Source organism: Salarias fasciatus, assembly GCF_902148845.1.
Source record: "Salarias fasciatus chromosome 7 unlocalized genomic scaffold, fSalaFa1.1 super_scaffold_4, whole genome shotgun sequence".
Lineage (NCBI taxonomy): Eukaryota > Metazoa > Chordata > Actinopteri > Blenniiformes > Blenniidae > Salarias > Salarias fasciatus.
Genome location: NW_021941229.1, coordinates 24,511,731 through 24,537,788, shown reverse-complemented (window position 1 = coordinate 24,537,788; position 26,058 = coordinate 24,511,731). Strand labels below are relative to the sequence as shown.

The 26,058-nt window shown below is 47.4% G+C and overlaps 2 protein-coding genes across 4 annotated transcripts; one reads left to right on the top strand and one right to left on the bottom strand.

Annotated features, from left to right (window-relative positions):
* Positions 1–266: 266 nt before the first annotated feature.
* zfyve16 (zinc finger, FYVE domain containing 16) lies at positions 267–17,604 on the bottom strand. Of its 3 annotated transcripts, none has more exons than XM_030084878.1 (18): positions 16,614–16,976; positions 14,519–14,628; positions 12,334–14,123; positions 11,569–11,665; positions 7,247–7,423; positions 7,023–7,162; positions 6,609–6,837; positions 6,348–6,470; positions 6,080–6,235; positions 5,772–5,996; positions 5,064–5,146; positions 4,521–4,625; positions 4,278–4,428; positions 3,773–3,853; positions 3,519–3,681; positions 3,230–3,335; positions 2,961–3,137; positions 267–2,883 (listed from the first exon to the last, which is right to left on the bottom strand). In XM_030084878.1, exons 2-18 carry the CDS (start codon positions 14,586–14,588, stop codon positions 2,725–2,727), a joined length of 4,032 nt encoding a protein of 1,343 aa, XP_029940738.1. In that variant the 5' UTR covers positions 14,589–14,628; positions 16,614–16,976; the 3' UTR covers positions 267–2,724. The 3 variants fall into 3 exon arrangements, with proteins under 3 accessions (XP_029940738.1, XP_029940737.1, XP_029940739.1); XM_030084877.1 differs by having other exon boundaries at positions 6,606–6,837; positions 16,614–16,973; XM_030084879.1 differs by lacking the exon at positions 7,247–7,423 and having other exon boundaries at positions 6,606–6,837; positions 16,614–17,604.
* A 2,199-nt stretch (positions 17,605–19,803) lies between these two features.
* LOC115382753 (ubiquitin-conjugating enzyme E2 L3-like) lies at positions 19,804–25,523 on the top strand. The gene is made up of 4 exons (XM_030084623.1): positions 19,804–19,919; positions 24,398–24,493; positions 24,588–24,774; positions 25,025–25,523. The coding sequence occupies exons 1-4, from the start codon at positions 19,893–19,895 to the stop codon at positions 25,177–25,179; spliced, it is 465 nt and encodes a 154-aa protein (XP_029940483.1). The 5' UTR covers positions 19,804–19,892; the 3' UTR covers positions 25,180–25,523.
* The last annotated feature ends 535 nt before the right edge of the window (positions 25,524–26,058 follow it).

Here is a 26,058-nt window from a genome sequence, read left to right as displayed (position 1 = left end):
CTGTAAGTATTTTGCTAAATGACTATTTACCTGATTGGATTAATTCAGTTGTTTTGTTTTTTTTTTTTTTTAATTTATTCATCTGGGTTTTTTTTTCTGCAGTTCTGGTAGTTAGTTTTCATCTTTTAAAATTGTCTTTTTTTTATTTCTGCTGTCATTAGCATTGAAGTGTTTTAATACATTTTTCTGCAGGTTTTAATGTTCACTTTTTTTATTTTTTTATTTTAATTTTTGCAGTTTTGCAGTTTTATCTTGTCTTCAAAATCTGTTTATTTTAATCTTTTTCAGTGTAGTTCTTTTCATTTTGATATTTTCAGTCTTTAGAGATGTTCATTTCAGATCCATATTCTTTTTTTTTTCCTGTTTAATGTCATGGAAGTTATGTTTTATCATCATTTTCATTCACTTCCTTTTTAAGTCACTTTTATATCTGATGTCCAGGTTGTAGTTATATTTTCTGTTCCATTGTTTTTTTCATCTTTTAATCGTTTCCCACAGAATTGCTTTTTTTCTGGCTCCCTATTTATTTGAACAACAAAGCTGTCAAGGTTTTGGTGGTTTTTGTCCATTTTGCTCTGAATATTGATAAAATTCAGTTTAGTTCTGGAAGAGAAACGAGACAATGTGGGTGAAGAAACCTGAACAATAAGGAAAATATTAGATAATGGGGCCTCAAGAGATGTGAAACAATGAAAAACAGACAAAAAAAAACTGAATGGATGATAAATATAATGACTGAAACACCAAAATTTAACAAACAATGAAACAAAAAAATGAGATGAAGTCAACAGGGCTGCAAACGAGGGTCCAGAAAGAAAACATGTGAAGCTATGAGAGCTATAAGAAATGAGACAAAAAAGAAGCTAAATGTTGCAACGGAAAACAAAAAACAGACAGAAATCCAAACAGGAGCCCTTCTAATGATGAAAACCAGCAAATAAAGCAGCGAATGACTGAATGAATGTGACAAAAAAAAAGACAATAAATGAGGGACAAAGACAAAAAGCAACACGAAACTCGTAAAAAGACAGAAAGTGTTTGAAAACTAACGAAGTACTGAAGAGAGGAGAGAAATCCATAAGCAACGAAAACATGAAACCTTCAATGTGACAAAACCACGACGACACGGCAGAATCTCAAGTCGAAGAAACACAACGAGAAGAGAAATGTGCAAAACTACCGAGAGGTCAGCCCGAGGTCAATCGGAGGCTCAACAAGTCAAAACCAGACGAAGAGACGCACAGAGGGAGGCGAGGAGCCGGAGAATAAAACGTCTGAAAGACGAGAAACGAACAGATGACGGATGAAAAGGTGGAATAAGAGAAAAAGGAGACTCAAAATCATCAGAGAGAAACCAGAGAGTGCAGTAAAAACATCAGCTGGGCAGCAGGAGACTGATCTACTGTCCTGCTGGGGGGTCTCCATCCGGGGGGCCCGGGGGGGGGGGGGGGGGGGGGGGGGGGGGCGCCCCTGCATCACACACTGAGCTCTTCTTCTCACTGCTAAATGCTTCAAAAAACCTCAATACTGGACGAGGCTGGTGTCAAATTACAAAGTCTTCATTCGTGTGAAGCGTGACCAGCCTGGTTGCCACGGAAACCACAGTGCTCCACAGTAACTATCAGCATCCCCCCCCCCACCCCCCCCACCCCCAAGCAAGGTGAACAGCTCAGCTAAACGAGTCGTATCGTCATGGATTCCCTGATCCGGCCGGGGTGAGGCTGGTGTCAAATTACACACAGCGCTACATGTTGAATGTCGGTTTTGAGAGACGACGGGTCGATGTGGAAAGACTACAACATTTATCAGACTTTAGTTGTTGGGAGACTGAACCGATCGGGGGAGGCTGATGTCAAATTACGAGCAGTTGATGCTACGGGTTCATTCTGCAAAACAACGTTCCAGAATTTATTTGCTCATTTTTTTTGTTTAACAGCTGAGGTCAGAATGGAATTACACTGTTACCTTATTTTCTCACGATGAAACTGGTGTCAAATTACAAGCACTGGCTTTTACTCGCCGAATGGAGGATTCCTGGGATGGGGGGCGGGCGGGGGGCACATAAAGAACCAATATCAGATCATTCAAGACTCTTCTGACTGTTCTATTTTTCAGACCATGTGACCCAATTTGGACCTGCTGGTCGCCATGGAAACCGTGGTAAACATTCGCTTTCTGAACACTGTGGAAAAACTTCACGAGCTTTGGCGTGAAACTTCGAGTTCTGTTGAGTTTCTGAAGAAAAGAGGAGGGAAAAAACAAAACCTGCTCGTGTCACAGCAGCGAGAGTCACGGGGCTGGGCCTGGCTGAGGCTGGCGTCCAATTACAAGCAGCGGCGCTGCCTGCTGGATGGAGGCTGGAGTCGGATGTGTTGATCTGCAGCCCTGTAGTGGATTCATTCATCTGGAGGCGAAGACGACGAGGCGCAGCACCCTCCACCCCCTCCCCCCTCCAGGTGGGCGGAGCAACATTCAGGGCGGAGCTCCGAGGGGAAGCTCAACAGTTGAGTTGCTTTTGGTCGTCGTCTTTCTTTTTTCTTTTTTTCCTGTTTGGCTTCGAGTGTAAAAGCAGCTTTGGTGATGAAGGTTAAAAACTCCAACAGATCGGGTTACGTCCTCGGACTCGGAGCGAGGGCCGGCGCCACGCCGGCGGCGGCGGAGCCGCCCTGGCGACCCCCCCGCGGCGGGGGGTTCAGTTCAAGCTGGGAGCGAGCCGCCGCTCCGCTAGATGACGTGCGTGATGTAGAAGGTGAACTCCATGTCCATGGCGGTCTGCGGCACGCTGGCTCCGCCCCCGTGGATGACCGGGATCAGAGCGCTGTCCATCTCGTTCATGTAGCGCTGCGGGAGGAGGCGGCCGCCGGAGCCGGCCTGGTACTCCACCTGCACACACACAGGACAGCGGGATGAGGAGGCGGGGTTGGGGGCGGGGCCGGGGCCGCGGATGGGCGGGGCCTCACCATGTCGGCCTGCGTGGAGACGCGCAGCGACAGCGAGTTGATGCCGCTGCAGGTGAGAACGGACAGGTGAGGAGTCAGAGCGCTGCAGGTCGCCACCGCCATCTCCTTCTGGAACACGCCGCAGGACGCCAGCACCGAGGGCAGGCTGCTGTCCGCAGACTTCAGCTGGTAGAACACCTGCACACACACACACATGCACGCGCACACACACGCGCAGTGAGCCGCTGCAGCCCCTCAGCTGCAGCTGCAGCAGATGTTCGGAGCCTCACCTCGGTGCAGCGGATCGATCGGCCGTTGCTCTCAAACTCGGCGTCCTGCTGCATCCGGACGCTGTGGACTCCATCCAGAGACCTGCCGTCCACGCCACTGCTCCTCCTACACACACACACACACACAGAACTCAGCTCTGTGTCTGTGCATTTGTCACACGTGTGTGTGCATGGTTATGTGTGCTTGGGTGATTTTTAAATGTGTATCTGTTATACTTGTTCATGTAAATGATTGTATGATTGTATGATTGTGTGTGTGTGTGTGTGTGTGTGTGTGTGTGTGTGTTACCCCGTGTTGGTCTCCGGTTTCCAGTCCACCCAGCGCACGGTGACGTTCTCTCGGAGCTCGCCGCCGTCGTTCTTCCCACAGGGGATGGTGAAGTGGTTCTGCTCTCTCAGCGCCGCCCGCAGAGCCTCCATGGTCTCAGGGGGGATTTGAACCATCAACCCATCTGACACACACACACACACACACACACACACACACACAGATCAGTATCCTCCAGCAGGTCTGTGATGAAGTGAAGGTTGTTGTTTTTTTACCTTCTACGATGCTGGACTTGGCGATGAAGCCTGACGAGGCCTTCAGGGCGCCGTTAAACACCACGAAGCTGGCTCCGGTCACTGCACACACACACACACACACACACACACACACACACACATATACACATACATACACACATGGTGCATTCAAGGACAACTCAAGGGGTGGCTATCTGTGTGATGTTGATTTTAGCGGGGCGTTCAGGGGCGATTCTGAACGTCCGTCATCCTGCCGCTCTGCGATTTCAATGACTCTGAGGAGGCGTTTAAGGACACTTTCAGGAGTGGGAAATCTGTGATTTTGTAGATGTTGATGAGGCATTTAAAGACCGTCATCACAGTGGGTCATCCTGACTTTAACCATCCTGGCGAGGCGTTCAATGACAGTTCCGAGTGTCAGTTTTCAGAAAACGCAGTCTGGTTAGATAAGTGTGATTTATAAAATGAATCATTTCAGAAAAGCACGGTACTGGTGGTGCTGGGGGCCGGGGAGGGGTCCCACCTGTGCGCGTCTTCCCCGGCATGCTGCTGGCCTGCGTCTGGTAGTTTCCCTCCTCGTTCTGGAAACACACCAGGTGGGAGTCGGCGGCGGAGCTGAAGCTGGCGCCGACGCTGATCACGTGCTCGTTGGACGAGTTGACCACCTTCTGCATCTGGAGGAACGGACGTCAGGGATGGGGTGAGCGCTCCGAGCCGAGCGGACTCGAACCACAGACCCAGACGGCGGCTGATCCGGCGCTCTCACCTCGCTGAAGCTGCTCTTGGGGATGTCGATGTAGCTGTGGCCCATCTCCATGTGGATCCGCAGACCCTCCACCACCGGCAGGCTGTACTGGTAGTTCCTCAGGTCCTGCAGGGCAGCAAGAGGTCATAGAGCATCTTCCTCCTCTAACATCCAGATTATAGAGCATCTTCCTCTCTTTTCGTGATGCAACATTTCTGTCTTGGTGTTTGTGTCTCTCATTCCCACCCTGAGGCGTCCGGGTATGAGATAATCAGAGCGGCGAGCAGAGTCCACTCCGCCGCTGGTTTGGGGGCTCGGACTCATTGTTATTCTGCTCCTCCAGCTGCTGTGGACTCAAACACTGACTCATGGCGTCCTGAAGGAGGCCGACTCGCCCGCTGCGGTGCAGCCACAGTCCGACGGAGTTTAACTCTACATTCGTTCCATCACGGTCGAGGATCAGGGAGCAACTCCGTCACGCCGAGTGTTTAACTTTCAGCTGAAAGCTTCTGTTTCTGTTTGGAGCTGTGAAAACGGACCTCATGGAGGTTCGGCGGTACTCACAGCCAGTAAATTCATGATGGTGTGGCCCGTCTCTCGATACACCGAGTCCCGGAAGCGGATGCTCATCACAGCAGTGGGATACACTGGGAGAGAAATTAAAAGGGAAAATATGATTTGAGGCAGAAGCACGAACCTCGACAGAGTCAAGCAACACTAACACAGTAAGAGCATCAGCAATAATAGATCATATGACAACCAATATTTCCACTTTATACATTTATTCTATGAGAAATTTTGTTTTTAAAATATAATTATTTCAGCAGTTTGTATTATTTTCATGTCTTATTTGATTATATTCTTTAACTATGATACATATTTATGATCACAGAAAGCTTTAAAATGTTTCAATTAAATTATTAAATATTTTTTAATCATAATTAAATGTAATAAAATATTTTGTAATTATTTAAATTAAAATGTCATTAAATATTTCAGTAATTCTTTCATGTTCATGTATTTTTTTTGTTGTACATTTGGTATTTTTGTTTTGTTTTTCTTAGACTTTTTTGGGGGAATTTCCAAAGTTAATCACTTCAAAACACAAAGATATTTTTCTGCCATTGCACAGTTCTTTGTTTTCCCTCTTGGACACTTGCTTGTAATGAACTTGTCAGATTGACTAAGACTTTATAGGTTTTAATCGGATCGAAAGTTACTGAGAAAATGGGGCGGCTCTTCAGACCTCCGTCCCCCGGAGGGCGCCCTCACCCTGGTACTGCGCTCCGAGCCGCAGCAGCAGCCTGAGCGGGAACACCTTGGCCCAGGGGACCTCCAGCTTCTGGACCAGCAGGCCCAGCAGGAAGGGCGGCGGGGGGAGGGCCAGGCCGTCCAGCGGCTGGCAGCTGGGGGAGAAGAACAGCATCCCGCCGTGGTCCTTGCTGCCCAGGAAGCTGCTGGTGAACGTCACGTTGTCCAGCTCGCCCACGAACCGCCCTGAAAGCGTCACACATTCACCGCACTGAAGCCACACCCCTCTGTCACTTCCTGCGGTTCCCTGTCATTTAAAGGCGGAGCACCTTTCAGGGCGTCCTGGTAAACGGTGAGGTACAGAGTGAAGAGGTCTCTGGGCAGCGTCTTCTCCTCGGGGAGACACTCCAACACAAACACCAGCTCCTTCTGCCCCAGAGCCTGGAGCCCGACGGAGCCGAAGCACCAGCAGGGTCTGCTGCAGTCTGCAGACAGGGGGCGCCGCAGAGCTCGGGTCAAAGGTCAACCCGATCAAAACAAACTCTGGGATTCAGCTACATGACAGGCTATCATTCTCCGACACAGACACACGCTCACATGTGACCAGCTTGACGTTGACCAGCAGGTTGGCGTTGAGGACGAAGGTCAGAGGTCGAGGGCCGCCTTCCTCCAGGAGGTGCAGGATTTGACAGGGGGCGGGGCTTTCCGCCACCAGGACGTCTGAACAGGAAGCAGAGAGGACAGGAGGCCTCAGTGACAATCTGACAGAGCGACTCACCTCTACAGAGGAAACCATACAGATCATATCCAGAGGCAAGCGAAACATCCCAACAGCATAGAGGGCCAAACACGTACCGCCTCCTCCTCCTCCTCCTCCTCCGTCATCATCCTCCTCTCCCGTGGTGATGAGCAGAGGCGGAAGCTCGTCCTCGTTCTCCGGCAGGAGGCTGGGAACCCGGTTCACCAGAGAGCCGATCCCAGCGAGCAGCGCGTAATCCCAGGGGCCCGACACCGGGGCCCTCACCACCTCCGCCGTCCCAGAAGCCTCGGGGGCAGAGGGACCACCGAGCCCAACCGCTGAGCCGGGCTGCAAAGAGAAGGCTGGCTTTAAAAAAAAAAAATGTTGGCCGTCTTTATTTTGTGGAATGTAAAAGTGTTTATTATGATTATGATTCTAAAGTTCCGAACTCTGGTGTCCATATTTAGGAGATAACTGAGGCATTCACATGCCAGCGGGAGTGTCGGCCATTGACCGCGGTTGGGAAGTCTTACCGCTGACGGGTCTGGAGAGACGCCGCCGAACTCCTGGGAGCTCCGGCGGCTCGCCACCGACAGCCGGCTGGTGTCCGCCACCTCCCCGTTGGGCAGGATGCCGTCGGCAAACCACACTCGCTTCTGCTCCCGGGGGCAACCTGACGACACACAGAGAGGCGGGCGGGTCAACGGGAGCCGACGGCTCGGCTCAGACTGAGGACGGAGGGCGAGAGGAGCCGTACTGTCGTTGTTGGGGTGCTTGAGAACGGACACGGGCACCATGACGGTGGGCGGCGGGGAGTTGAGCGTGCCGGCGGCTCGCGCCTGCTGCAGAGGGGGGATGGTGCTGCAGTACTCAGATGGGACGTTGGGGTTCGGGCTGGGACCCGTTGGACTCATCATCCGCTCCAGGGCCTGAGCTGCAGGGAGAGAGACGTCCTTTCAGCTTCAGTCAGATTCAACCGTCTAAAAGCCGGCTTAACCATTCTGGCGATCCTCCGACTTCGACGGCAACGCCTGAAGGTTGGGCTTTCGGTCAAAGGTGACAATGGGCCGGAACGTCTTCACACTGACCTCCGAACCCTCTGAAGGCCCGTCTACGGTCAACGCTAAATACACAGATGGGGATGTCTGTGTTGACGGTGCCGTTTGGTTCACATCCAGGGAGCTTCAGAGAGCAAACACAGTAATACCACTGATGGCCTGTGGGGGCAGCGGTGAACAGCACAGCTCATGTGCAAAAAAGCCAAAGGAACAAAGAAGGCAACCGATGTGACGAAAGACTGAAGGTATTCTTGGTTTTGGTTCATGCGATGGTACATTGGTGACTGAAGGGATGAACAGAAGACTGGTTGCGTTTCAGTTGTTCATTTAAACAACAGTTGCACTGTGAGTTAATCCCGTTGCAGTGCTCCGTCTCCGAGGAAGAAGGAAAACAGGTTTCATGTGAAACGATCCGTACCAACACCGCCGTCCGGACATTTCAGGCTGAACAAGAAACGTTTTGAAACAGAACCGATGTCGGTTCGAGCTGACCGTTGTAAACAGACTGCACTGCCCAGCAGTGCTTGGAATTACTAAGTACTAAAAAACAAAACCACTAAATGCTGTGCTGGCAAAAGAACAGTGTTCAATCGGCTGCCACACTGAAATCTCAGACAAAACTCCAAGAGACAGAAGAAATCTTCAAGAAGTTTGGATTCAGACTCTCCAACAAGACGTCACGTCAGAGAGGCAGCTTGTGGACGATCACATCGTCACAGTGAGGAACTGAGTCTGCCACAGAAGAAAGATGACAGAAATTCCTTCAAGAATCCATGAAATACAGAAGTGATGGTTGCTTTCAGCAATGAATCCATACTTTCAAGTTAACACGGCATGAATGGGATTTAATCTGAGCCCCCACAGGAATGTGTTGAATCAGGATGCAAAGCAGGGTTGGTCCAATCTTCTCGTTTCCAGTTTGCATCCTCGTTGGACTCCGATCAGCAGTCCCATGAACAGATCATACTGTAAATGTTGACGGTATTATGATGCCAACGCAACCGACATCCCGGAACAGATACCCTGGAACCAGACTGGCAACGATTCAGCAACCCGGTGCTGCTCTGGTCAGAGGCAGAGATGAGGGAGCTCCTGATGATCCGTGAGGAGGAAGAGGTTTGTCGGTAAATCAAGTCAAACGAGAACAGCAAACTGGAGTCATGTGACGTGGCATTGAGAAGTTTGTGAACTGGCTTCCAGAGTGTTCTGCAAGTAAAGAAAGAAAACACAACTTTCTGGAACGCCCATGAGCATTGCGCTTGTAGTAAACAGTACTTGTAGGGAGTATATTCACAGTGGGATTCACAGTGTTTGTGCTGCTCACGCTTCAGATATTAGCAACAAGCTCTTCAGTGTGCCAGCCAGTGGTTTAATGCCACCAGACGTAGATGAGACAAAACGAGATGGAAAGCAGTCCTGAAGGTCAGTACAACGCCCAGTTTCTCAGCCGTCTAAAAACAGGAAGCACAGGAAGCACCCTTTCAGAACCGAGTTCAAATACAAGGCAGAACGGAAGTCAGCACCAATCAGAAACCACAGGGAGACCCTTCCAGAAAATCATCTGAATCCCAGCAGGGAACCAGTCTCACACCAAGTTTTCACATTCAAGACCAGCTGCCAACTTTTGAAACACGGATCCATACAAAAAAAAAAACAAAACATCAATCTATAACCAATCTGAGACAAGTCCAAAACGCACTTTAAGCTAGCCTTCATGCAGTCTGGAAGCAACAGAAAACCACAAACAGCCAATGAGAAGCCGCCAGTGTTTCGTTCAAATAACAGTTAAGAACCTGAAATCTGAATTGGATGCAACTTTTTTGACTGAAGTATTCAAGCAAAACTCCACACATTGGAAACAATCCCAAAGCAGGATCGTTTAAAAAGCACAGCCACACTGAAAAAAGAACAGTTAAGCTAATCAGAAGTCAGTAAATCTAAATACCAGAGTCACGCAGAGACGTCAAACCAGCCTGACAGCGGAACCGCGAGGAGCAACAGTCCTGCTTCCATGCAGGTTGATAAATAAATGCCGAGCATGGCGTTGAGTTGTGTATCTCAGAGACACGTTATGACGTCTAGACGCCCATTTTCCATGACCTCACTGAGGACTACTGGGTTGGAGCCAACAGCTGACAATGAAAACAACAAATGAGAACCAAACGTCTGGCATTAGCTTGGATAAACCCCTAGCTGCTTCTGCTAGCGGTGCTAGCTTAGTCACGCTCGTGCCAGTTTTGACACCATTTACCCAGAGACGCTGATCCCCAACAGTTTGACAAGATGAGCGGACCCAAACCTTATCGTCGCCACTTGCAGCTTATAGCAGACAGGATACACAACCTTGGACAGATTTACTTTGCCGAGTCATCACACGGACCAGACTGTACCCTGTTCTGGGCCACTTTTGGTCCCCGGGTCGCATTTTTGCCACCCTGGCTGCGGACTGAGGGGCTCCAGAAAAGATGAAACACTTCAAAAATCGACAGAAGGAACTGTTTCGAGGTTATCTGGAAGAAAATATCTCAAAGCACATCATGAAGGAAGAGTTTATGCTGAATCGTATCATTCTACTTGTTTAAATGATGCCATGTTCAAACCAGAAACGTCTCTTCTGGAGGAAAGAGACTTCACAGGTAGGAGGTTTCCCCTCTGGCGTTCCGTTTCACTGTTTACTGCGTTCTGCTGAGGAGGCAGCAAACAGCTGAATGAAGGACAGACGTGAGCCGTTACTCTGAGGGGAGGCTGCTCCGGGGAGGAGAGCTGACGCAGCGCCCGTCCACATTACATTGATTAAGCATCATGGGAGCCGATCGATCGGCCGCGTGCGGGAGGCAGCCGACGGCGTGGCGAGCACAAACCGCAAACAGACGTCCCACCAGTGGTTTTTTTAACCTTGCTGTGCGAGGAAAGGATGACACGGCATTAAAAAAAAAGAAGAATAAGTCATCCAGGGCTTCGGGCTGATTACCGAGAGCTAATTCCAGGAGCGACTCTCTGTCCAGAGCACACACACACACACCAAACACACACCAAACACACACCAAACACAGCAGGAAAGTTAGCATCTTACCTCCTCCTCATCCTCATCATGTCCTCCTCTGAGACTCCACCAGTCCACATCCTCACACTGACCCCAGACCAGCTCACCCAAGCTGCTGCTCACTTTCTCCCCTGATCGCCGCTGTGTGTGTGTGTGCGCGTGTGTGTGTGTCTATGTGTGCGATGTCAGAGGAGGAGGAGCGAAGCGAGAAAGAGAGAGAGAGGTAGAGAGAGAGAGAGAGGCGCATGGGCATCTGCACCCCTCAAAGTGGACGTCCTCTTTTTCTTCTTAATTTAGACGGTGTGTGAGCGTCACATGTGTCCACACACACACACACACACACACACACACGCACACAAAATCAAGGACAAACGGCAGCGTCCTGCCCCGACTCTCCTCCTCCCTCCCTCCGCTATCGCCATCCATCCATTTCACCCCCTCCTCCCCCCATATCCCTGCTGCAGTCTTTAATAGGAACATACTGCCTCTATTCATCAAACTGAGCCGAACGCCTGGTGTTCATCAGGACACTGAAACACACACCAGTGTGCGAGAGCCGAAGCCCGCGAGCCGCTCTGAGTCTTTCAGCCTATTGTGCCTTAAATATTCATAAAGCGCAGAGTTAAAAAAAAAAAAAAAAAAAACGTTATCAAGTTTTAATGTGGAGCGGAGAGTTCGGCCTATTTTAAGACTTAAAGGCACGATGTGGGATTTTTTTTTTTTTTAATCTGTGAAATTATAAAAATACTCAAACTCAACTATCAGACGAGCAGAAAACAAAACCAAAACAAGGTCTGGGCGATGGAAGCAGCGTGTTTGTTTTGCTCGAACGTCATCGGCCTATTTTTACCCCGGATATTTTCAGGCTGCAGCTGCAGCGGGGGACTAATGAGACTTCCGGAGGTCTGCGTCCCCGTGCGAGTGTCCTCTGGACGGCGAGGCGAGGCGAGGCGTGTGCGGCGAGGCGGGCATCCTTACCTTTGTGTATGGACTCGAAGCAGGTGACGCACACGCGGGCCTCCTTCTCCAGGTACTTCAGTTTGCACTTCCTGTTGCAGCAGCCGGCGCAGTAAACCTGTGGCGGGACAGACGGAGAGAGGACGGACGGCGAATCGATTACGGCGAGAAACTGATGGAAGCGCCGTGCGCCACCTGCGTGACGCAGCACAACGGCCACGCGTCCCAAACGGAGCGCTCTAATTCGGCTCTTTAAAGGACTTATCTCCGGCTTTAGGCTCAGCGGAGATCTGCGAGGAGCTGGAAAAAGAAGTGCTGACTCATGCTCTCTGCTCCCATCAAGCCACAGAGCTGCTTACAGCGGCCGGGATCTGCTCCACTGGATCGCAACATTTACTCAAAGACCCAGAATCAAAAACAAGTCTCTCAAAGTTTTAAGTTTGAACAGAGTCATGTAAGATATTGATGATAATAACAGAATAAAGAAATGTTATTTTTTATTATTTGATGAGAGTTTTAACACAGAGACATCCTGAGGTATCAGAACAGGCCGTGTTTGTTTGTCTTCTGGCTCTGAGAAGCTGCAGAGGCAACATGTGAGCAAATCTGAGAGAATCAAAGCATGAACCCCTGAGAGGAGACGGTCTGGAGCTAATGCTAATCAGAGATCTGTTACAAAACATTCCCTCTCTCTACTGCGGTCAGTGCTCTATCACACACACACACACACACACACACACACACACACAAACACACACACACACACACACACACACACACGCGTACCTTCCCACAGGCCCGGCAGTGGTGCCTCCTCCTGGTGAAGGTGAATCTCTGCTCGCAGTTCATGCAGTTGGGCGCGTCGGCGTCGGGGACCCACTCCGGCTGCCTGCTCCCCGGCTCCTCCTCCGCCGGCCCCTCCCCCCTCAGGGAGTCGGCGGCGGCGGCGGTGGGGGGGTCGGGCTCCCCGGGGTACGGCGGGGGCTCGGAGAGTTCGTCGTAGGCCGGGCTGCAGTCGGGCAGCTCCTCGGCGGGGGCGGGGCCGGCCTGAGGAGCCTCCTGGTTGTCGAGTCCACCGGGCGCTGCTGTGGAGCCCCCCTCCCCCTCCTCCTCCTCCTCCTCCTCCCCTTCCTCCCCCCCTGCTGGCGGGGGCGTGGCTGTGTGGCAGTGGGGCTGTTTGGGTCTGGCCCCTCCGTAGGGGGGCGGCTGACGGGGGCCGCCGCTGTGCTGGGGCGAGGACTGCGACCCCGCGGCGGGGTCGGGGCACACGGCGTTCCGCTCGCTCTCCGGACAGGACAGAGCCTCGGGGTCCTCGTGGCCCCCCCCCGACAGGGCCTCGGGCTGCGAGCTGCAGCGGGGGGCGTGGCGCTCCGCCTCCACGTGGGCCTGCAGGAAGGCGTCCAGCTCCTCGTCCGTCACCAGCAGCTCCGCCTGGTCGCTCTCGGGGAGATACTCGAAGCCAAACTCCGGGGGGTCGGGCGGGCTGGGCTGGGCGGGGTCCACCGGACAGCCCCCCCTCCCCTCAGGAGACGATCGGCCCCCGGCGGGCTCGGGGGAAGCGTCTCTGATCGCCTCCGCCCTGGACTCCACCTCTCTGGAGTCTGCGGCGTCGGCCTCGGTGCTCTCCGACACCTCGGCCTCCTCCACCCCCTCCCCTCTCTCCTCCTCCCCCCTCTCCTCCGCCTCGTCCCGCCGCTCTTCCACTTCCTCCCTCCTCTCCTCCACTTCCTCCCGCTGCTCCTCCGCCTCCTCCGACTCTCCTGCGGCGGCGCTTTGCTTCACCAGAGCGCCGCACATGGACACGGCCATGGGCAGGCAGGACAGGCCCACCGCGGCGCCGTGCGAGGGTCCGGGAGACTCCGCCTCCTCCGAGCGCTCCTCCTCTTTGCTCTCAGGAGGTTCTGGAGTCTCCTCCGAACCGCCCACAGACTCGGACGGGTTCCCAGAGTCCTCCACCTGGTCGTGCTCCTCCACATCCGGGGGGCCGCCCGCCGTCGGCGGAACCCCCGCCGGCTCGCCGCCTCTTTCCACAGCTGCCGGGAGAATGACGTCCAGCAGGCTGAGGGGGGCCGAGGACCCCGGGTGCAGAGCCAGCAGCCCTGCCGAGGTGGCGCTCTGCTCCACCGGGCTGTCGAAGTCCACCAGCAGCGCCTCCCGCACCCCCTCCCCCGCCCCCCCCTCCTCCCCCGCCTGCTGCTCCTCCTCCAGCCGCCTCTCCGCGGCGTCCAGCTCGCCGAAGGCGTCGTGGCTGTCGGCCCGCACCAGGATGGCCGAGCTGGCGTCGTTCACCAGGTCGCACACCGGCTTCAGGGCGCGGTCCGGGCACGGGGGGGCCGAGCTCTTGGCGGCGCCCCGGTCCACCGAGGAGAGCAGGTCCACCCCGGTGAGCGGCCGGGCGGCGGCGGCCTCCCGCTCCTCCGCCTCCCGCTGCTGCGAGCCGCCGCTGGTGGAGCCATAGTGCAGGGCGTTGAGGTCCGGCAGGCCGGGGGGGGCGTCGGGGGGCAAACACTGAGGGCCCAGGGAGGAGAAGGGGTACGAGGGGGGCTTCAGGAAGACGGCTTTACATTCCAGCTCCTCTGCAAGAAACAACAAATACTTTAAATTATAACAGGAAAGAAGAATTGATATTAAACTTTAACGATGAATAAATCAGGTCAAAAACTGTGAAAATATTTTCACGCACGGCCACTAGAGGGTGCTGTGGTGTGTGTTTGCAATGAAACTACACAGGACAATGGACGAACAGACATTAACAATGAGTGAACACAGAAAACCTGACACTTCAGATGCGAGTCTGTCAGCAGTCATCACAGAACCGAGCTTAAGATCTAAATTAAGGCACTTTCCAAATATAAATGAGCTAAATTTAACTCAAACGTGGATCACATTACAGATTTCTCTGGTGTGTGTTTTTTTTTCTTTTCAAATTGATAAGATTTTCTAAAAGCGATGCTGGAGTGTTTGATCTCACCGGTGTTGAGCTCGAAGTCGTCGAGCAGTTTGTCCAGATCGCATACAGCCGCCTTGAAGAAGCTGTCCATGCTGTGCCGGAACAGAAGGGCCTCAGACCTCCTCCACTTCCTGTCCACACACAGGGACAAAGTAGGTCACCTGTTGACTCATTAACTCGCCAAGACGCTCCCGTTTCCCGGTCAGACTGGAAGCTATCGCACCGCTCAGACGACAGAAACTCCAGCGAAACCGCAAAATGTCGATCGTCTTTAAAACCTGAACCACCGTATGGTCAACACACACAGTCTGTCACAACAGTCTTTCACAACAGAACATTCTAAAGTTCTAGATCTCAGAAATGACTTAAAATAACTGCAATAAAAAATACATTTAATTTAAAATTGAAGCTAAAAGAATCTTAAAATCTGAATTACACTCTGGAGTTAAACTGATCAGAAACTTTAGACGTAGAAAGAATAACATGCAGAGATGAACATCATGTCAGTGAAGCACTATTAATGCATTTTTTTAATCTTTCCTGCCGCGTCACACACCAGGCTGGGCAGTCACAGAAAGGAGGAAGTCAGTCATGCTAGAAGTTGTGCATAGCCACAGAACATGAGGGTGATTTTCCACGTGACACAACAAAACATTCCCCGTGGTCAGGTGACTGGCTGAAGACGTCCAACTGGTACAAATACTGGATCAACCAGTTCCACCGTCTTTTAGAAATGCAGGGTTTTCCATAATAAAGTGCAAAGAAAAGAAGCATTCTAAATACAAAAACAAAAGCAGACAAAAATTACTGCAATTCCAAATATTCAGGCATCTTCTATAATCATCAAGAGTCCATTGTTACATTTTTAAATGGAAATACCTGTTTAAAGCATTTATAAGTGTCAAATTACAAATAAATACAAAAATATACTGTTAGTTTACAGGTGGAATTACTGAATAAGTGAACAGGCAAAAAATAGTGCCACGTTGGATTTTTTTGTTGTTGAAGTTTGCTCCAGTTTAAAAACTCGGAATGATAAAGGACCCAGAACAAAACTAGGAATACACCTAGAAGACACTGGGAAGGCACAATGAAAATAGCAGGAACGCACTCAGAAGGCACCTTGAATGAGCGAAACTGGGAACTGAAGCAGGAATTAAACTGGGAATTCACCAGGAACTAAACTGGCAACATACTGGGAACAATAGCAGGAACTGAAGTGGGAACAAAACTAGGAAAGCATCAGGAACTGAAAAAGAAATGCACAGGGTATAGAACCAGACACAAATCTGGGAATGTATTGGAAACAAAACCAAGAACAACACAGCAATGTAGAGACATGCAGCATCCAGAACCCACAGGAAACATACTGGGATGTAAACTGGGAAATGCACCCGGAATGTGCGAGGAACACAGTAGTTTAGGAAAAAATAAACTGGAAGACACTGTCCTCTTGAGTGAGCTCTGGATTTCTGCAGTCTGGAGGGTCATTTAATTTATTTGTCATTTATCATTTAATTCAACAAAATTACAATAAAAAACGACAGCAGTGGTGGGGATAGAAGTGCTTTTTATGGCTGTCTTTTTTACTTTGTGAGTTTAAAACCTGTAAACTCAGCATGTTTTAACCAGAAGGACAAACAGACCTGTTTACAGCTGAAAGTCACACAATCTGAAGGAAGGCAGAATTCTCCATAACACCTGTGACATCTTAAACTCAACTAATGCCATCAAACACTTTATTAAATCTCCAGGGATTTAAAAAATATGTTAAGTGTCACAACCTTGTAACTTCCGCTCGACGAGAATAAGATAAGTGGGTGTTTATAAGCGTCAGAGTGGAAACTTAACTTCTGCGCTGTTTAGAAATAATTAGCTATCGAGCTAATCGTTAGCAGCTAGCAATAGCTACATTTCACCACAACAAAGCCGTAAAACAAACACATATTAAGAGTTTTAAACGCAGTGGTTCCAAAGGGACTGGTGCTCCGTGCTCCATGTCATGTTCCGATGTGTGACCCGCTGTCTGTCAGTGGGATTTAACGCGATTACCGCCGGTGTGTGGCTGCAGTTAGCCTTTAGCATCGCTAGCCTGGCTAGCTTGTGTGTTCCTTACCAGCTCCGGTTTTATTCCATGACCGCGAGGAGAACGTCAGGCTCCCGGTTCGAAACCGCACGGACCGCCCCCGTGGTACCGGCTACTGGCTCCAGGGAGACGCGGTACGGGTGGGGGGGAGCAGCTGGGTTAGTCTGGGACACAGACCTGCAGCCGGATCCGCTCACTCGGCCATCTTCGATCGGGCTGTCGGAGGTCACAGGGCCGAGTGAAGCCTTATGGAGCTGGGATGGAGAACTGGTTCGATACTGGTCAGTGGGTGTTTGGGGTCATTGTATCATCCGATCAGAAAAGGATATTGAAAAACGATTGGTTTTCGTTTGATTTTTATTTTAATATTTAAAAAAAAATAAATAAGAATTTTTTTAAATTGAATTTCAAGGCATTTTTCTTTATTGTTGCCAATGCGGGATAAGCAAAACTTTGAAAACCGGTTGTTTTTTATTTTCTGTTTCTAAAAACAAAAAATAAAATGGTTTTGAGACCGAAACAGGAGAAAAATTAATATATAATTTCCTTCCATATTGTGCCATTGGAAGTTGACAGATGTGCAAATTCAGACGTCTCTTATTTTGAAATGCCACAGCAGACTGGGACTTCATTGTTGATGCACAAAATGGGATGTGACAGATGCCCACACCACTGGACAAGATAAAGTACCTTTGTTAGTTTGTTTTTCTGTTGAAATTGACAAAACCAGATTCCAGAAATGGGTCCTTTCTCTTTTTTTTTTTTTTTTTTGCTGTTTTAGTCCAACAACGACAAAAAATTGTTTCATCGTTTCTTCCATCCTGAATGACAAAATGGATTTAGAACTCAATGTCTCCTTTTTGACAGGTGGTCGTTGCTCATCCCAACATTTACTCTTTGTTGTCAATAATTTTCCTCCCAGTCAGCTCACCTGGCTGTTGCTTTTGACTGTAATACCACAGCTTTGCCACCAGATGGCAGCCCCAACTTTTTTTTTTTTTTTTTTTTTTTTTACATTTTTTATCCTGGCATTGTCAAATGAAGAACATTTTGAAACAAAAATAGCTGACGTGAGTTTTATAACACTGATTTTTGTCACCAACACCATTCACAGCTCCAGCACAGAATTACACTTCAGCAAACAGTTTTTGGTAACATGCAGAGATGAAGAAGTGATAGATAAACGGGGACTTCCAGCTTCCAGCAGATAAACAGGGACTTCCAGTGTTAGCAAAAAAAAAAAAAAAAAAAAAATTAGTGAGGCAGTGAGGCCACCTGCAGACTCTGAAGTTGGTGATGTGCTGTCATGAAACTCAAACCATATCAGGACACACTCCCGTGGGGAAAACTCTTCATTCATTAACGTCAGTCAATACTGAACTTGAAAAAATTTTCAGAAAAAGATAATTCAAGACAGTGTTGCTTGGCTTCGTTCAGCCTGGATTAAGTGTGGATTGAAGACTGTGAAGGGGCTGAAGATGGAGTGTTGACTGTTGAGGCTGCAGGGCAGCAGGAAGCTTGTTGATGAAACTTCACCATCATGGCTCAGGAGCCTGGCACTCAGGGGGAAATAAGGACTGAAGTGCTATCACTGAGAGTTTTTGTCTTTACTTTCCTGAAATTCTACTCATGTAAAAGTAAAAGCATCCACCTAAAGCTCCTCCATGCAAGGACAACAAACCATAAATCCAATCCAACATTAGTTAGTTTTGATCCGGAGCTGATTTTCTGAGCAGATCTGGGCTCGTTTCATTATAATGAACAAATCAACAGAGCTCAAGAAATTACACAGGTGTGCTCACCTGTTAGTTTCTGTTTTTTCCCTTCATTTCATTGTTTGTTTGTTTTTTTTTTTTTTTTTGTTTTTTTGTAACAGGAGGATTTCCAACGTAAATAAATTACTTGGGTCAAAATGGACTTGAGTAAAAGTAAAATTGCTTATTTCAAAAACTACTTCAAAATGAAAAATTAATCAAAAAATATTTGTCGATTTCAGTAAAGTGAGTAAATGTAATCCGTTAAATCAAAGACACAAATCCATCCTTGATCCCATCTTTTTCATAGTATTTTCTTTCCTCCTGGTGTGTAGTAGCAGCGTTTTGCCGCTAGGAGGAGCATTTTACAGTAAACCAGACGTAAACTTCAACATTAACCTCTTATTTGTGAGTATTTATTTCTGGTTTTATGGAAAAATAATGACACTGAATGAACTTCCATTATATTATCTCGTAATTTAAACCACTGATTGAACTAGTATTTGCCAGCAAATTGATTTAACTGAGAAGTCATTTCACAAATAGCATTTTTTAACAACGCAGTTCTGTCAGCTGCACTTTGTGTCTTATTACCTCGGTTATATTCGTTAACTTTTCGGAGACTAATATCCCTGAATTTAAGGTTAAGACACTAATTTCAAAGAATAAAAAAAAAAAAATCGTATCTCAATCAAGTTCTGATTGGTTCCTCTGGTTCCTGCACTAGTGAGAGCCAAATATACTGAAAATCCTTTGATAGGTTTTTAATGCAATACATAAATAAATATCGGGATTAACAGGTAAACAGTACATGAAGTATTGAAAGCTTCAAATCAAATTATTAATCACTTTTTCAATTGAGGTTTTGGTAATAAAAAGTGATTTCTAATATAAATGAAATCTTCAGTCAGTTGAGAAACAAAGTTGTTTTCAAAGAAGGTTTGGCAACAAACAAGTTTAGTTGAAAATATATGTAAAAATACCGATAAAAACATCTCATGAAATTTAAATCAATAAAAAACTGAAATCAAGTAAATTAAAGAACAACACCACTTATAAAAAAAAAACCCAGATGACCTAAAAGAAGAAATAAAGTTGGCAAGGTAATTTTATTTCTATAGCACTATTCAGACACAAGGCCATTCACAGTGCTTCACGGGGACAAACATTAAAACTACTCTACAAAAATTTCCCTTTGGGATTAATAAAGTATTATTCTATTCTATTTATAAAAGAAGTCCAAAAATGGAGCCTTCAGTATATGCAAATTAAAAGTACGAATTAATTGCATTAGGGGGCAAGAACTTCTATTAAACACAAAAAAATAGATTACAATTTTCAAGTGTGTGTTTAGTTTCATTTCGTTTGTTTACTTTTGATCGATTACTTCCCTGAGGGGTGGCGACTGTGTGGCTGCAGAACATCTTCCAGCTCTACAGAGGGCGCCGGTGAGGCAGGACTCCGGAACCTTCCACATCACCTGAAGAAGAAGTGGAGGCGGAAGGAGGAGAACCAGGAAGACGAAGAAGAAGAAGAAAAGAAAGTCGGCACCACAATGGCTGCAAGCAGGAGACTAGGCAAGGTAAAAAAAATAATATCAAAAACCCTCTATCCAACCTTTTTATCCCACTTTCGGCGGCTTTAAATTACTCGATTCGGTTGTATGACGGTAGCTACGTAGCTGCGAAGCGGTTGAAAACATCCGTGTGTTTCGGTTTAGTAAAAAGAAAGCGACAATCCCACTAGCGAGCACCGACGGTTCAGCAGTTGGTGAGTTCGAGCCGCCGGCGGGCCGTGATTCAGCACTTCCACCGGGTCTGGCAGCGGCCCCGCCGGGTCCCGCGACACGACCGGGTCCGAGGAGACCGGGGGGTCCGCGGTGACCCGGGGCGGGGCTCCGGAGCCGCGGCGTCCGAGGGAAAAAAAATAATCAGAAAAGAAAAGATGGAGACTTTTAGGGCTGTGACGTGACGTCACTCATCTTGACGGGATGACGTCACGGAACCGGAACTTGATGATTAATCGAATAACACGAATTACGGTTTGATTTGTCACACCAGTAGATATTAATATTTTCTAATGTTAGGCAGTTTATAAAAAGTCACAATATCTAATCTTTTGAATTTAAAATTATTGCTGAATTAATTATTAAGGAAGCAAAAATACTCAACACCGTGATCTGGGGTTGAAACTACAGCTAAATGATGTATCACAAAAATATAATGATCTCGATACAACCATACCAATTATGTATATTGAACTGACAGAATTTTTCAAAAGTGATAAATAGTGGTGAATTCATAAAGAACTTAATTAATAGGGCTGCATGAAATAGAAGAAATGTTTAGTATTAGTACTGGTTAGACACAATAAATAAGGTAACAGCGTTATTAAGATAATGGCAATAAAGTAAAATGTATTGTTTGAATTAAAACAATGGGCAAATAATGTTATAAAGCCTGATTTTAAAGGATTGTGTTAGCCACGTGTGTTTATGGCTACCTGTTGATGCTGCTGTTTTTTGTTTGTTTTTTTTTAAATGAAACCACACACATACATAGTGAATATGGAATATTACCAACGTGGAGAACATGGATGTTTGTATGGACAGACGGTCAAGTTGGTTTGCTGTTACAGTGACTGTCCACTCTAGAACCATCAAGTCCAGGAGAATGTGGACTGGGAGTCATGACACGCTGGAGGAAAATGTTATTGTCCATCTACTGAGCGTGCAGAAGAACGATTTGCTGCGGCCGTGGTGTGCATGTGCAGTAGCAGTGTTTCGGGAACGTTGCATTTCCTCCTGTTTCCATGGAGACGGAGTTGGAAGCCTTCCCTAAAAGTTTAGTTCTCAGTGGCTCCGAGCATCGTTGTGGTGTAAACAGAACCCCAGAAGGCAATGAAAGTTTTCTATTTTCACTTGAGAACGATGTTATGGAAACAGAGGCTCAGTTTTTTTCTTTCTTAAATGCTTGGTTGCTGTTTGGTTTTTTTGGGGGGGAGGTGTTTTACCGTATTGGCCCGAATATAAGACGACTCCGATTATAACACGACCCCTATTTTTCAAAGATCATTTTGTGAAAAAAAAAAAAAAATGCTGATGACAGTAAGGTCACTCATAAAACAACTTTTCATTATACAATTATTATAAACTCAAAAACTCACAACTGAGATAACATTTCACGAGATATAAAATGAAAAAATAAGAAACATCAAGGGGTCCAAACTGCAAAAATGATGTAAATAACTTTCCAGTGCCTTCAGCTGAATCAGGCTCTGGTGGTGGGCATTCTATCTTTCCGTTTTTCAGAGACGTATTCACTCACCCTTCTATCAGTCTCTCTGAAGCGTCGCTCTCAGGACCACAGAAAGCTTTTCTCATAGCGTTAGCATCTGTAGGCGTTTTTTCTGTGCTCTCCACTCTGCTACACCAGATCTCCTGGCGGCTTGGCAGTTGTTTGATGACTCTGCTGCGTTGATCACCATCAGTTTAAAGTTGGTATCATAACTTCGCCTCTGCTGTTTGCTCAGTTGTCCAGCGTTCAGCCCCTTTGTTCCAGATGATCCGCCATTTTTCATCAGATCATTTGATCTCGTTTCATCGTTCCACTCGCTCTCTGGTCAGTGATACTTTGGCTCCATCTGGCGGGGCGGATGTGTATTGACCGTCTACCGTAAGTCCGCGATTATAACACGACCCCACTTTTTAGGATGCAATTTCTGGAAAAAAAAAAACATCGTCTTATATTCGGGCCAATACGGTAATTTACCTTTTAGTCACCTGTATCTTCAGGATATCAAATAATGTAATTTTTTATCTTTTCTTCAGTTAATCCCATAATTTCACAAATTATCAAATTATTTGTGATAAATTGCACATTACTATAAGACTTGTAAGATTTGCAGAGCTTGATTGCACAGTAGAATTGTTGACTGATTAGTTTTTGTCAATTATCCTGGTGCATTAGTTTTTTTTTTTTTGTTGTTTTTTTTCTGTGATATGTTATGATCAGCTTAATCTTTAAAGCGGGCTTATTTTAGATTTAATGAAATGGAAAAAACACAAGCTGAAATACAGCATTCGGTTATCGTGTTCATCGAAAGTCTCCACACTAAAACACATGCCACCTAGTCCCCAGATATGTGATGAGAATTAAATCTCACCACATATCTGAAGGTAGCGTCACGCGTTTTGTGGACCGGACTCATATGGGATGCAGAGTTTTTGAAAACCCTGAACGAGGAGCGGGACATAGCAGGCAGAGTCGGCCGTTGCTGCAGACATGGCCTCCAGCATGTGTCACCGTCACCAGGATGTTGCATTTGAAACTCGTAGCACACACATCTCTTTTGGCCGGGCAGAGCGAGCTGAAGCTCGCTGCAGTCACATGTCTGCTGGGAAGAGTGAAGTGAATCACAGACTCGCATTGTTCACGGAGACTAGAAGCACTTTATTGTTCTGTTTTTTCAGTCTGTATGTGTGATCTCTAGCATTAATCAGCTGAGTTTTCAAATGTTTCACCAATGTCATGATATAGCTGCTTAATACAAGATTAATACCCAGTCCTAATCGAAAGATTAAAGGAAGATCTCTCTTTACTTTCATTTTCTTTCTGACACTTTGTTTTCATCTCTATGAGGGGATTTCCATTTCCCTGAACTGAAAGCCAGTGATCTCTCCTCCCACAGTGCAGAGGAACAGAAGTGACGCTGCAGGTTTATACTGAAGGCTCCCGTCTGCTCTCTGGAACTAATTTATCAGAGAATCAATCAGTAAACAACCTGGGAAGGTTATTTCAACTGAAGTTATTATGCTCAGAGGGACTTTCTATGACTCTTCAAGCTGAGTCAATAAATATTGGTTTGAGTGAGTGAATCATGGTAATCGATTGGATTTCACTTCCTTATTTCAACATTGCCTCAAACCTGCTGAGAAGCACAAAAACACAAGAAAAACTACCTAAAACAATGTATTCTTTAAATTTTCCCCCCTTTCGAAATATATGTTATATTTATTCCTACTTTGAAACCAAAGCTCCTATTGACAAACAAAACAAAACATAAAATACTTTAAAAATAAAAAAAAAAAAGTTATTGTTGAGCGTTTAGCGACTGCCTGTTTGAAATGCCTGGAGTGCTTCTGCTAAGATAGCACTGAGAGGCTCCTCCATTCTTCCCTCTCAGGAGATAAAGAAGAAAACAATTCCTCAGTCTCTGAACCTCAGCAAGGCCAATAGGAGTCAAGATAATCTGCCTGTTTCAACTGGGAGCAAACGGTTCTCATTACCACAACGATCACAGTGATTACCGCGGTATTGTTTAGTTTCAAAATGTACATAAAATTCTGATACACACTCTGAAAACATTTAACTAGGTTTCATTTTGGGGAAAAAAACACAATGATAAACACAAAGGGATTTCTGTTGGCAGAAACATTCAGACATCAAACATGTGCGTTAAGGATGGCGCCTTATCGCCATCAGCAGTAACTGCACTCTGTGCAAACTGTAGATAAGTTCCGAAACAGCTTCTCTTGAAATTCAGTACTCAAGATCAGATCTAGTCCAACAGGTTTAAGAAGAACTGGTACAGAAAGAACTCTTCACTGCTCCCGTACCTCAGGTTGAAATCAAATGTGCAAAGTAATGTGGCAGAAACATTAACATAATACTTTAAATGAATAAAAGTAAATGTGCAGTAAAGATGGCACCTGCTGATCATAAGAGGTAACTGCACTCTGGGCTCGAACCGGAGCAGCGACCGTCCGTCTGGCTGAGTTCTGGAGCAGCATCGACGAGCGTCAGAGGATTTAAGGAAGTTACTGGCCAGATTGTACTAACATGCAAAAGCTACCAAGAGCCAAGCAGCGACCAGCGACAAGGCAAAGGGCCGACGGTTTCAGAACAGACATTTTGAGCCAAGAAGGTTTCCATCAGGGACCGAGGTGCCTGAACTCGAATCAAGACGCTTTTCTTTTCCTCGGCCAAAAAAGTAAAGGGAGGATTTCTGGCCCGGATTTTCAGTTGGTTTTTTTTTTTACTGATGCCTGTCTGTTTGCAGGAGCTGGATGACTTTCTGAAGGGAGGAATGAAGCAGTTCCGCAACATCCACGTGGACGAAACAAATATTTTTACCTGGCAAGGACTCATCGTTCCTGTAAGTACTGGAGAGTCGGGATTCAGCTGAGGAAGGTCACGTTTCTTTCTTTTAAAAATAGAACAAAAAAAGTTACAAGTCTGTGTCCCTGCAGGACTGTCCTCCGTACGATAAAGGAGCCTTTCGGATCGAGATCGTCTTCCCGGCGGAGTACCCCTTCAAGCCCCCCAAGATCACCTTCAAGACAAAGATTTACCACCCCAACATCGACGAGAAGGGGCAGGTGTGCCTGCCCATCATCAGCGTGGACAACTGGAAGCCCGCCACGAAAACCAACAATGGTGAGGAGAGACCGGCGGCGCAGGAGAAAACATGTTCAGATTAACCGAGACGTGCACAGAATGATCCAAAACAATCCAAGTGGAAAATAATCACCGAGCAATTTAACTCTGTTCTGCCTTTTTTTGTTATATACATATGTGTTTTTAAAGTTACTGCTTAGTTGGTCAGCAAGTCTCAGCTCTGACAGTCGGAGGAAGTGGAGCTCGGCCCACAGACGAGGTACTCATGACGGTGTCTTCTGCCCCGCAGTCATCCAGTGCCTGGTGGCCCTGGTGAACCTGCCCCAGCCGGAGCACCCGCTGCGGGCCGACCTGGCCGAGGAGTACACTAAAGACCGCGCCAAGTTCATGAAGAACGCCGAGGAGTTCACAAAGAAACACAGCGAGAAGCGGCCCGTAGACTGATGGCGCGACGACACTGACCCCACCTGCCACGACCCCCCCACCCCCACCCCGACCCTCCTCCCCCCCACCCCACAGAGTTCTGCCTGCATTGTTTAGCACTCTCCAACCACTCCTTCCTAGAGGCTCATGTTTTGTTTGACTTTGCCAAAAAAAAAAAAGAAGAGAAAAAAAAACAAAAAAAGAGGGGAAAAAATAGGAAAAAATGACTTAAAAAGCAGGACTTTTTGGGTGAACGTCCAGGCTCCGGCCTCCAGGTGTCACCTTTAGCTTGTTTTTGACTTCTTTCTACTGATTTCTTTTTAAAAAAAAAAATTATTAATCTCAGAAAAAAGGTCGGAGGAGGCTTAAAAAAAGAGAAGTGCTGTTCCGCTGGAATGTTTCTGCAGTCTTTGGTTTGTGCAGGCCTGTTTACGGAGTTTTGTTTTATAGCATCTGATGCTGTTGTTCTGGATCTTCTCCCCCCTCCCGTCCCCCCTCCCACCCCCCCCCTCTCAGATACACTGTAGTCTGTGAAAGCACTTGTTGGCAGCACACAGCCGAGTCCACATGTAACGTCGGCCGTGGATGGAAACGCAACTGCGACCACTCGTCATTCAGCGGTTTTGTATTTTGAGAAGAAGAAGAAAAAAAAAAAGCTTATTATTAAAGTTATTCCACCTCTTGTCGGCCTCCTGGGAAAGTGTGTGTGGCTCCTGTTTGATCCGCGAAAGAAACATGAAACGGCAACAAAATGAGAGCCGAACAACCGCCAGTCATCTCAAAGTAAAACCACCGAACAAAACTCATCCCGAAAACAATCTCGCGTGGTGAAATCGTCAGAAACCAGACACAAAGGTATTAAAACATGACCAGAAATGACTGGATCAGGATGTTTTTTGA

Coding starts and splice junctions, on each gene's coding strand:
- zfyve16 (XM_030084877.1), bottom strand. CDS start 14,588: ATGGACAGCTTCTTCAAGGCGGCTGTATGCGATCTGGACAAACTGCTC. Junction 6,838..7,022: donor TCTCTCCAGACCCGTCAGCG/GTAAGACTTCCC, acceptor TTCTCTTTGCAG/CCCGGCTCAGCGGTTGGGCT. Junction 6,471..6,605: donor AGGAGGAGGAGGAGGAGGCG/GTACGTGTTTGG, acceptor CTTCCTGTTCAG/ACGTCCTGGTGGCGGAAAGC.
- LOC115382753 (XM_030084623.1), top strand. CDS start 19,893: ATGGCTGCAAGCAGGAGACTAGGCAAG. Junction 19,920..24,397: donor CAAGCAGGAGACTAGGCAAG/GTAAAAAAAATA, acceptor GTCTGTTTGCAG/GAGCTGGATGACTTTCTGAA. Junction 24,775..25,024: donor CGCCACGAAAACCAACAATG/GTGAGGAGAGAC, acceptor TCTGCCCCGCAG/TCATCCAGTGCCTGGTGGCC.